The 12,528-nt window shown below is 40.1% G+C and overlaps 1 protein-coding gene across 1 annotated transcript; it reads right to left on the bottom strand.

Moving 5' to 3' along the window:
• Positions 1-5,927: 5,927 nt before the first annotated feature.
• Positions 5,928-7,072, bottom strand: CIAPIN1 (cytokine induced apoptosis inhibitor 1). Its single transcript, XM_065232856.1, has 5 exons — positions 6,879-7,072; positions 6,604-6,801; positions 6,342-6,524; positions 6,157-6,281; positions 5,928-6,098 (listed from the first exon to the last, which is right to left on the bottom strand). Exons 1-5 carry the CDS (start codon positions 7,018-7,020, stop codon positions 5,985-5,987), a joined length of 762 nt encoding a protein of 253 aa, XP_065088928.1. The 5' UTR covers positions 7,021-7,072; the 3' UTR covers positions 5,928-5,984.
• Positions 7,073-12,528: the final 5,456 nt, after the last annotated feature.

The following is a 12,528-nucleotide window of genomic DNA, read 5'->3' as shown; positions in this document are numbered from 1 at the left end:
TTTGGTCGTGGATGACATCCTTTTATTAACATTTCTAGACTAACATTTAAGAAGGGCGTAATTCTACAATCACCACATCGAGAAAAACGCTTGTGAATTTTGGTGACCAAAAACTAAGCCCCATTGAACGCATTAATAGGGTTTGAATAATTTTATAAGTCTTTTAAATTTGTCAAACCTCTTAACGGAATCCCTTTATGAAGAGCTTTGAGTGTGTTGGTTTATTTCCTTTTAATTCCGTTATAATTCTAGATAGAGCTGGAATTAGGGCGTAACAGCTTTTGTAAACAATGACTTCTATCGATGATTTCTAGAAATTCAAGGCTCTCTCACGCAAACCAACATCCTCATCAGGTAGGGAAAGACTTCCCCTATCCGACGGTTGTGTTGGTCTGCGTGGGCGTGCCTTGAGTTCCTAGAAATCATCGATAGAAGTCATTGTTTACAAAAGCTGTTACGCCCTAATTCCAGCTCTATCTAGAATTGCTTATCTCAGATACGCGTATTTCGTCTACCACCTTTTTTTTTGTAAAATATAGTTTATTTTTAGCTAGTAAATAGATATCACATTCAATGTAAAAAATATTATTCTTCTAAATTCAGAAGGAATTCTAGTTCACCTACAATTATTAATATTTGCATTAATATACTTGATGTATTCTATAAACAATTTAAGAACTTAATTTCTTCTGGTTGCTGCAATGTTGCCAAAGATTGGTCGTATCAATTCGGCGAAGGAAAGCCGTTGCCACCCGCCAAGAGTCGTCATTATCCTTCGTTGTACGTGCATCCATGCTGCAGCTATACGAGGGCACTCGCAGAACTTGTGCTGTAGCGTTTCAATAGACACCATGCAGTGCTGACAATTCGAATCATTTGCACGTCCGATAATGTTCATTAGTCTGCGGTGCTCCGTCTTCTCGTTGATTAACGTGTAGAGATCGCTGCGTTGGCACGACGATAATCCTCTGGACGAAATATTTGTCCAGATTTTTTTTTTGTTTCAATTTTGACCTGGCTGGTTCCGTTCCACCCTTGGCAGTTCGGTTTGCACAAGATAGTGGCAATACATTTGATCGCTGGTGAGATTTTGTTGGATTTTAGGTGGAAGCAAAGGAGTCTGCTGAGAAAGCAGTTTGAAACAAGGAAGATCGGCAGGGGGAGGAATATTTTGGGAGAGAAAGGAATGAAATCGATCTCCTGCAGGTGACGGTTGATGAGAAGCGCTTTGCATTTGATCGCCGGCAATTGTAGCTTTAGTCCACCTTTATCTCTGCTACGTGCCAATTGCTGCATTGGAATTCGTGCGGGCAGCCCACGAAACAGGAATGTTCCCATCGTCGCTTTCAGTTTCGCCGTGTGAACACACTGTGGTGGAATTACAGATGAAAGATACCACACCTTCGCTGTAATAAAGGTGTTTAACAAAATCACCTTCTGTTGCAGGGTAAGGTAGCGCATGTTATGCAACCATATAAGTTGCGTTATTCTGGCTACTGAAGTATCCCAGTTTTGCTTCACCATCAGCCGCACTGAGTTGGTGAAAATAACACCCAGAACCTTCACATTTTCCTTCGTCTGCAGTCCTGGTATTACAAGTGGGATTCCATTGACGAATCCAACATCTATAGCTACTGTTTTTTGTCGATTTAATTTTGTACCGGCCACGATCTCAAAACTGTCGAACAGCTGGTAAATACGGTCGATTGTTTGTGTTGCAATCAACGTGATGTCGTCGGCGTATGCAATGCAAAGGTCACCACCACAAACTCGCTCTACCCGTGTGAGGAGGAGATGGAGATAAAGCACGAAAAGCAACATCGACATTGGGTCTCCCTGCCGTACGGATCGCTCTATACGGAACGGCTGTGAAAGACGCCCATTACCCAGCAGACGTGACGAAGACGCAGCAGCGACCCGAGAGTCAGCTGACGAAACCCTGGTTGAAACCCAGAGATAGAAGAGTACGATGCAGGAACTCGTGAGAGACCCGATCGAACGCGTGGTCGAGATCGAAAGAGATCATCTTCCCTTTTGACGTAGGACTACGTCTGTGATTTCTATATGGGGGTACACTTTGTGAAAACCGAAAATGGAACATGTAACAAAATTATGAAAGATTTTGAACGTTAATAACTCAGCTGCCAATGGACCAAATTCAATAATTTTATCACCAATCTATCAGAAATATTTCAACGCATCTTTTAAATTTAAGACATTGATATTTTTCGAAATGTCACTATTGAAAATTGCACGAATGTGCAACTGTTGCTATGCTTATTACAATTATCACCGATTGCATGCGAAAAGCGATTTCCCTAACACAGATTTCAAAATTGAATTCCATCCGGTCTCACCAAACGGTGTTTATTCAATCACCGCGTGACAGTACACAACGAAAGGCTGCCTGCAAGCAGCGAGCTGCAGCCCACATGAGCATCCATAGAAGGAGGAAGAAGCCGCACTGCTATTTATCGGAATCAATAGATCTTCGTGAGTAGCTGTGGGCCATCTATGTCAAGCGCGTCATACTAAAGAGTGTAAACAGAGTGAACTCCGCTGAAATTCCTATTCCTACACAAAACACAAACTCCTGCTGCAGTTAACATTTTTAACATTTATTATGTAAGACCACGTAGTCCTACGTCACCATTGCGTACAACCCCATAGGGCTGTCCCTTGTAGTTTTTGCTTTCTCGCGGTTCGTTGTGCTACACGATGCTTAAGCGAGAGCGTGGCTTGGATCATTTTTGCGCGTCGCTCAGGACTCGATGTGTCCGGAGAATGTGTTCCAGGTGGGTCTTCATGACACGGGAGAGAATTTTGAAGTCGACGGTGAGCAGGCTGATCGGACGGTATGATCTCGCTGTTCCATCACCACCTCTCTTTTTAACTAGTAGGTACGATAGTGTCATCGGCAAATTTCGAATTAGCTCATCCGTCATAGCTTCATTGGTGACGAAGTAGAGCTCTCGATAGATGATGTCGAAAGTTCGATGGTAAAATTCTACCGGTAGACCATCGATACCCGGCGATTTTCGTTTTTGTGACGTTCGGATGGTATTTTTCAATTCGTTGATGCTGATCTCTGCCAGAAGAGCAACGTTAGCTTCGTAGTTCTCGGGTACTGCTCTCTCGGTTTCAAACATCTCCCCAACTTGCCTGGTCTACTCCGCCACATACAAGTTCTTGAAGCATGTGCTGTTCGATCTCCAGCCTTGAATTTGCTCACCTCGCTCGTTCTGCAGCTCTGTGATGATTGTTTTTTTTTTACGTCGTCTATCACCTCACTGGAAGGTAGATATGCTCTCTCCAGCTATGAATGTTTCATTAATCCGAATGAAATTTTGTGCGAAGCGCCGCTGCAGCGTGAGCATTTTCGCTTTCACGCGGTTGATAGTCGTCAACATCTCTGGATTTTGAAAGTAGCCATCATACTCGAGCCTCAATTGCGCGTGGATACGTTGGTATTCAGCGTTAAAGATGCCGAATGCTTCGCTTGACTTCCAGCGGAAAACGATTTAATTTTTGGCTTCGTGTATGAGATCCACCATGCCATCCAGCTGGGGAAATTCCTCCGTTGACGGGTCCAAAACTGCAACCGGACTTGAAAATCGTCGATGCTCGCAAAGCCTATAGCTTACATACATGCGGTTGAGCCTGGATGCCGCATTGTGCGTAACTTATGTATGTGCGGAGGTGGTGGGATATAGCTTCAGCCACAGGCCTTGAAGCTACAGCTGCCGTACGGTCACCTGGAGCGCGGACTTGTGTTTGTACTCGGGGAGTCGCTCGGGCGAAGCACGTAATTAAAATCGCCAGCGAGGACGACGTGTTGTGCCGAAGGTAATATGCGATCTTGCCGTTGAAGAATCTCTCTCTTTCCGCACGAGCAGCTGTCCCCGATGGCGCAGATATTACAGAGAGTCGTGTTTTGCATCCTCAAAGTGATGAGGCGGCCATCCAGCAGAACTGTATCGTAGCCTCTGGGCGATTTAATTTCAGGATGGGACTGATATGCGGTTACTTTGCTTGATGGGACCAGGGCGTCACAATATCAGCTTCAATCGACGAAATCGATGCGACGAGGAGACTGCTGGCTTTCTTTTTCTGTTAAAGTTGAACAGCTTCGCAGCATTCTAGAACCTCAGTCGGCGTGCCCAAACAAATGTTCAATCGCTTGTCTCTCTTTCTCCCGTCGTTCCATTGGTCTTCCTTTCAAGCTTCGGTGAAACACATCAACAGAGGTTTCATGACGTATATGACAGAAAATGAAATTACATATTTAAAGCATTTCTCACGTGAAAACACTTGAAGATTACACGTAATATGTTTAATTTATCTTCCATCCACATATTTATCTAAAAAATTTTTACGAAAACGGGACATAACGCATTTTAAACAAATTGAAAGAGCGGTGATAGAGTGTTCGTGAAAGGAGATTGAAAGCCATAATGAGGTTTCTTTTAACTAGAAAATCGACGTTACTTATAGCGAATTCGTTTATTATTCAGTTCCAACCTGGATCGGGTATCAGGATTGGGTCTGCTTTTTTTCTGACAAACGTCAGTTTGCTCGTTTGTTTTTAAAACCTAGCTCAGGTTGAGGTTCGCACTGACAAAAAGTTCGGTTTCGCACTGGGTTGGAACTGGTTCCAACCCCGATAATAAACGAATTCGCTATTACATTGAATGCGATGAACAAAGCAACGACGAGAAGAACCACAGCCAGCGTTTCCTTCTAAGCGTGCTTCTTTTTCATTATCATTTCTTGCTGATAGTCTAGCTAGGCGTTATAGAAATGAAACGTTGACCACGTTTGTATGAGAGAAACAAAACTCGAGTTCATTTTAGAGCTTCGAAAATGTAGAGCCCTGGATGGGACATACTCACTTGCTGTTGTTTTCACATTTGGCATGATTAAAGTCCATAGTTTTATCATGTAATATGAAAGTAGATGCCAATTGATAGTGGATAGCGTTATTATCTTAAAATTGACGAAAATCCATATGGGACTGATATGCGATTATAGGCAGTGCAGACTTCATCAGTGCCAAGTACTCAAGCAAGTACACTTGGCATTGATGAAGTCTGCAAGTAGTAGACGAAATACGCGTATCTGTCAAAAGATAAGCAATTATAACGGAATTAAAAGCAAATAAACCAACACACTCAAAGTTCTTCACAATTTTAGAAACTTTAATTAGAGCATAAATTAGCTTGCAACACTAAAGGCTAAAAAAGTGATTTTTGCCGTGACATTGAGAAAAAAATATCTTTTTGTGCAAATGTCCACTACGTGCGGTACTACCTGTGAAACTCTATTGTTAACTCCCAGGAATCACCCAGCGCCAGAGCTCTGCGGAACACGTCTTACGGTCTTACCTCGGGGACGCTGATGAAGGAAAAGCCAAGAGCGATGGTGGTGGCTCTGATGGTTCATACGTACTCTGTGTAGAGTTCACACGCACACTCTCATTAAGCTATTTGTAGGGCTGGTTCGCCTTGCTTAAGCTCATGCTATACTGAGGTGTATCGAGCACCCACACAGTGCGACACATCAAACTTCATTATTTTACAAAATTCGGCCGGTAATGGCCTTATTGATAATCCACGGTCACACAAGCCCTCCCGGGCATGTTCTAGTGGCCTAAAAAATGTTACGGAAAAAAGCCAATTCTCGACAAGAAACAAAACCCGTCGTGCGACATATCAAACTTTATGAATTCCAAATTTACCTGTTCACCTTTTACCATTGGATGGCTTGATCATATTACTTATTATGATCATCCTAACCTATCGCAACCCAACTTAACTACACCCACATTCTTCATAGCATCACCGGCTTACCGACATACGCCTATATAGGTAACGGTTTGTCATCTAAATAAATAAATCAAGTACATTGCTCGGCATAGTCCAACTTCAATTGGAATTTTCTTCTTCTTTCTTTATAAACGGATAACAAAATACATGGAAAATCAATTAGACGTCAGCCCGCATTTGTGTATCCGACAGCTGAATCTTTTCGCCTGGTCTGAACGCAGGCATTCCAAGATAGGGACATGTGGCGCAACGGAATGCATCTCCCAGGTAGCACTGGAAATAAAATCATATTATTCGCTCTAGAAAACTAACCCCACTGAGTAATCCTTACGCTTCCACACGATGATTTTGATTCACTGTTCTGCATGGTTGCACCTTTAGTTTCCGACTCAAGTTCCTCGGCAAGACCACATGAGCAATCTTTACAAGCTTTGCGCTTACCGGTCGTACCACACACTGAAATACAAAACACGCATCACAAATAGAACAATACTCTGCGATTGCTGTTTCAAGTACCTCTCAAGGACTCAGCCGATGGTTTCACCTTGTCTTCTTCGTCCAGAAGCTCGTCGGCATCGATGCGTTCATCTTCATCATCGACATCTAGCTTCCAAACCGCGGCTGCCTTGGCTTTGTTTCCTGCCAACGAAAGCTTTGCCGCCGATCCAATTTCGTAGTTTGGCTTTTCTGCGACAAAAACTGAAGAAAAAAAAAAACGATTTAATGTAATCGACTGATAGCGACCCATCGATTTACGTGAGGTGATAACAATACAAACCATTGCCCTCCAGTGATGCTATGTTGATAAAGCCAGACAGCAGCAAATTGGAACGGGTCACATCGGTATTGGCTGAGTCATCTTTGAAGACTACCTTTCCCTTTGGCTTCACCAGCTTGAGCAAATGTGAGGCCACTTCTGCACTACCGGAAGCAACATTCGCTAGAATTACGTCAAACTGGGACTGGCCGTAACCCGCTGTAAGAGAACAGCGTTAAAATTATTGTAACGCATTGAAATTACAATCTAGGTACTAAAGCAATGAAAAATCATACCAAGTTGAACACGATCAGCATTTTCTACGTTGACCGTGACATTGGGAACGGTTTTCAGTTGGTTTACTTCCTGTTCTACGTCGGCACTAATAGTTCCACTCCAAATGTATAATACGTTACTATTTTCCTGCACAAAATTCATGATTTCACGAACAGAAAATTGATAGAATGATTAAAATAATTAACTGCGAACTATCATAAGCTGGATTCTATCTCGAACTTAAGGCCCAAACGCAATGTGGGCGGAAGCGGAACGGAAACGGAAAGTTTGACAGTTGTCACAAATGACATCAAGGTGCCTAACCGAAGTCGATTTGGTTCTAACTATAGTTTTCAATCCGACAAGTAAGCTTATTCAGATCGGGCTTTTCCGCTGCCGCTGCCGTTCCGCTTCCGCTGTCATTGCGTTTGACCCTTTAATCGTCACACCAGTGATTGTCAAAATGATAAACAAATAATGACGTTGAACGATTATTGCAGGGCTGCTTTATGGTAGAACCATGGTGGGTATATTCATGGTGATACAGCTTTGTCACAATATCACAGATCGCGGGTGGGGGGGAGTGCGTTTTTGAGTGGACCCCACAAGATTGCTTTTATTGACAATAATCGTTTTGTCAATACATTCTATATTGACGTTACATCGGTATTGACAATATTTCTATGCTTCAAAATAATTCAAGCTGAACATTGCATTAGGTCCTACACCTAGTCCTACACACAAAAAATAATCGTTAATAAATTTATAAAAACCATTGGTAAAATTAAAAGTTAGCGTATTGGTTCTTTTTGGTAGAAAGTAATTAGCATTCAAAACTAATGTCCCCTAACTGTCAATTCAAAAGTAGCTCTCTTTCTACTTTTAAAAGTTGAAACTTTCAAATCGAATTGTAGAACTGTCAAACTGAAAACCTTTAGTTTTTAAATTGACTTATAACAAAATTAATTCAAATAATCGATCATGATGACGCGATGACGATCACCTGCATTAGCGGTGGCGTACCACTTTTTGGGAACCGATTCCAGTTCGAAAGAGATACCAACGGAAGAGTAATGTGGAAACGTAGAAGGCACAATAATATGGTTTATTTTTCACACTTTCAATTTTAGCGGCTAACGAAGGTCAAGTGATGCCAAAATCTTCGCAATGACGAGGAAAATTTGAAAGTTCGCGACTTTTATAAAAAAAAAATTAACTTTTGAAATTACAAGATGAAATTAAAAGAAACACTTTTAATAAAAAAAAATATATTTTCATTTTGAATATTTTCGTTGCTTAAAACTACGAAATTTGAGAAACTTTTAAATTGATGTTGCATTATTATTATATTATTATATATATTTGCATAGGAACAATTTTTGTTCTTTGTGTGTAAGAAACATTGACCGATTCTCTTCGTCGACTTTCTCTTTGTACGCCCACGACCATGTAAAGACATTCCCAGGTATTTTCAGCTCACAGATCGATAAAAGAAGCTTTTACCTAGCATCTAATACGACAAACACAACAAAAAAGATTATGTGCTCAACAACACAACAAAAAAGTTATTAACGAAAGAGAAAGTTGACGAAGAGAATCGATCAATGTTACTTAGGACCTAATGCAATGTTCAGCTTGAATTGTCAATAATTAGGTTTTGCACCGTCGGGGTTAACCTCAATCTGATGACAGTTCAGTGGTACTGTTTACGTGGACTTAGTCGATTTTTATTGGGTGGATTTTCTCGATAATTTTTCAGACTGCAGTGAGATGCAAACCACACTTCTGCAATGTCCACGAGCAACATCCTTTCATCGCGCTGTTCCTCGACAATTTTCAAGTTAAAATTCGGAATATTTTTTTTTTCGAAAAAACGACTAAGGCTCTGAACCATTTGGTGGATTATTTTAACTTTTGGTTAAAATTTGACAGATGGAAAGTTATCGATGAACCCTGCTATCCGAGCATGCCCGCATAAACGCGAACCATCACATGACCTTACCGATAATGGTTATAAATTGTTTATAATCCCTGCTAAACTTCAACTGAAATGGTTATGGAACTTTACATGAACGTTTAATGATAAAGTTTTAACCTTAAGTATTATAGTTTTTTGGAAGTGGACCTTACAAATAATGGGTTGTTAAGAACCATTACCATTCAAAATTCTTGTTTTCTCCATACATTTTCGGAAAGAGAACTATATTAGAACGTTTTTACTTATGGTTTGAGAACATTAATGGTTATGGTTATGGTAGTCAGTAAGGTCCATTAATGGTTTTGTATTATCGCTCAACTTTACGTGAAATATATCGTGAATTGGTAATCAGTAATTTACAGGCAACCAATTCGCGATATATTCCACATAAAGTTGATCGATGTTACAAAACCATTCATGGACCTTACTGGTTACCATAACCATTACCATTAATGTTCTCAAACCATAAGTTAAAAGGTTTTAGTATAGTTTTCTTTCCGAAAATGTATGGAGAAAACAAGAATTTTGAATGGTAATGGTTCTTAACAACCCATTATTTGTAAGGTCCACTTCCAAAAAACTATAATACTTAAGGTTAAAACTTTATCATTAAACGTTCATGTAAAGTTCCATAACCATTTCAGTTGAAGTTTAGCAGGGATTATAAACAATTTATAACCATTATCGGTAAGGTCAATTTATGGTTCGCGCTTATGCGGGTGGTTATTTCGGACAGACAAGAAGTTAAATTTTGACAACGATGGGTCGAAAACCGGTCGATCGACAACACGGGGATTTTCGAACATAGAAAATAACTTTCAAAATGTCACTTTTAACCACGAGTTAATTTTAACTCGGCAAATGGTTCACAGCCTTAGTGCTTGTAAACAGTACCACTGAACTGTCAAAAAGGTTCAGCCGATAAACACTGAGTTCATTCGGGACGTCACGCTGCAGTACCTAATTAGGTTTTGCACCGTCGAGGTTAACCTCAATCTGATGACAGTTCAGTGGTACTGTTTACGTGGACTTAGTCGATTTTTTCTTGGGTGGATTTTCTCGATAATTTTTCAGACTGCAGTGAGATGTAAACCACACTTCTGCATTGTCCACGAGCAACATCCTTTCACCGCGCTGTTCCTCGACAATTTTCAAGTTAAAACTCGGAAATTTTAGAATTTGTTTTTTCGAAAAAACGACTAAGTGCTTGTAAACAGTACCACTGAACTGTCAAAAAGGTTCAGCCGTTTAACACTGAGTTCATTTGTGACGTCACGCTGCAGAACCTAATTAGGTTTTGCACCGTCGGGGTTAACCTCAATCTGATGACAGTTTAGTGGTACTGTTTACGTGGACTTAGCCGATTTTTTTCTTGGGTGGATTTTCTCGATAATTTTTCAGACTGCAGTGAGATGTAAACCACATTTCTGCAATGTTCACGAGCAACATCCTTGCAATGCGCTGTTCCTCGACAATTTTCAAGTTAAAATTCGGAAATTTTAGAATTTTTTTTTTCGAAAAAACGACTAAGTGCTTGTAAACAGTACCACTGAACTGTCAAAAAGGTTCAGCCGATTAACACTGAGTTCATTCGTGACGTCACGCTGCAGAACCTAATTAGGTACTGCAGCGTGACGTCACGAATGAACTCAGTGTTAATAGGCTGAACCTTTTTGACAGTTCAGTGGTACTGTTTACAAGCACTTAGTCGTTTTTTCGAAAAAAAAAATTCTAAAATTTCCGAATTTTAACTTGAAAATTGTCGAGGAACAGCGCGTTGCAAGGATTACGCTCGTGAACATTGCAGAAATGTGGTTTACATCTCCCCGAATAGAAATTTACATTAGCCCAACGTTTGATTTTGATGTCTACATCAGCATCAAAATCAAATGTATGCCTGATGTCAAACATTAGGAAACATTATGATTTAGATGTATTTAAGCAACGTAACATGATGTATACATCAGAAATTTTGGAACAAAATTTTGCCATTCTAATGTCGGTCTGACGTCAAAAATTTCAATCTATTGACATTAGAACCAAACGTTTTAAGGATGTTTTCAGATGTACAAAACGTTAGAACTAAACGTTGTTCGGATGTTTTTAAATGTAAACGTTTTCTGATGTTTTCTAATGTAGATGTTTCCTGATGTTAGAAACAAACGTTTTTGGATGTTTTCAGATGTAAAAAACGTTATAACTAAACGTTTTTCGGATGTTTTTATATGTAAACGTTTTCTGATGTTTTCTAATGTAAAGGTTTCCTGATGTTAGAATCAAACGTTTTTGAGTTGTTTTCGGATGTAAAAAACGTTAGAACTAAACGTTGTTCGAATGTTTTTATATGTAAATGTATTCTGATGTTTTCTAACGTAGATGCCTCCCGATGCTGGAACCAAACTTTTTTTTTGATGTTTTCGGATGTACACAACGTTAGAACTAAACGTTGTTCGGATGTTTTTAATTGTACTTCGTGTTTGTTGTTCTCTGATGTTTTCAGATGTACAAAACGTTTAAAGTAAACGTTGTTTGAATGTTTTCAAATGTAGATGTTTACTAATGTTTTTAGATATGCAAAACACTAGAATCTTACTTTTCAAATGCTTTCAATTATATTTACAACACATTAGAATTAGAAACATGATCGTGTAAACACTACACACCATTGTTGTTAGATAACATAATAAAAATGCGTACATAACAGTCAATGCTGAAGCTCCCGTTTCCCACCAGTCAGTTAACTGACCTTAGCTAACCTAATATCATTGCGGCAACTCTCTATGCGGCAGGGGAACTATGCCATTAGCGCGCTAAGAGTTATTAGACCACTGACATAGGCGCCAATTTGTAGGTGACGAGGCACTTGGTGACATTACAGCGAGCTTGACGATTGTTGCAGCATTTTTTTAGCAAACTACCAGTTAAGGTGTGTAGTGTTTACAAGATCATGTTTCTAGCTCTAATGTTTTGTACAATTGAAAGCATTGGAAAAGTTAATTCTCATGTTTTGCATAACCAAAACCATCAGAAAACATAAAATAGTACAAAAAAAATCATCCATTCTGGTAGACTATCTCTTAAATGCACACAGAATAGCCATTGCTTAAGCTCCCGTTTCCCACCAGTCAGTTAACTGACCTTAGCTAACCTAATATCATTGTGGCAACTCTCTATGCGGCAGGGGAACTATGCCATTAGCGCGCTAAGAGTTGTTAGACCACTGACATAGGCGCCTATTCGTGGGTGACGAGGCACTTGGTGACATTACAGCGAGCTTGGCGATTGTTATAGCATTTTTGAGTGAACTACCAAACAATCATGACAATGTGATCGCTGCGCCTCCAGATCTCTGCCTGTTCTACAGATGATCCGAAAATGCGGAAAGTTTTGGGCTGCCAGTCTTCTACCTTATTGACGAACTGCAAATATATAATAAACAAAATTATTGTGCATGAAAAATATGACAATGGACAATGCTTGAGGAGCACTGGGAGTTTTCGAACGATGCGTGCTTAGGACCATCTTTGGCAGGGTATATGAAAATGGTGTATAGAGGAGAAGAATGAACCACGAACTGGCGTAACTTTATGGTGAACCCAATATCAAGAAAGTCGCTAAAGGTGGAAGGGTACAATGGGCGGGACACGTTGTAAGAATGCCGGACAACAATACCGCAAAAATGGTGTTTTTCC

Source organism: Ochlerotatus camptorhynchus, unplaced genomic scaffold (assembly GCF_037179485.1).
Source record: "Ochlerotatus camptorhynchus isolate MF236.1 unplaced genomic scaffold, CSIRO-AGI_Acam_v1.1 ptg000379l, whole genome shotgun sequence".
In the NCBI taxonomy this organism is placed as follows: domain Eukaryota; kingdom Metazoa; phylum Arthropoda; class Insecta; order Diptera; family Culicidae; genus Ochlerotatus; species Ochlerotatus camptorhynchus.
Note: the sequence above shows the minus strand (reverse complement) of the source record. Positions and strands in the feature narration are given on the sequence as shown.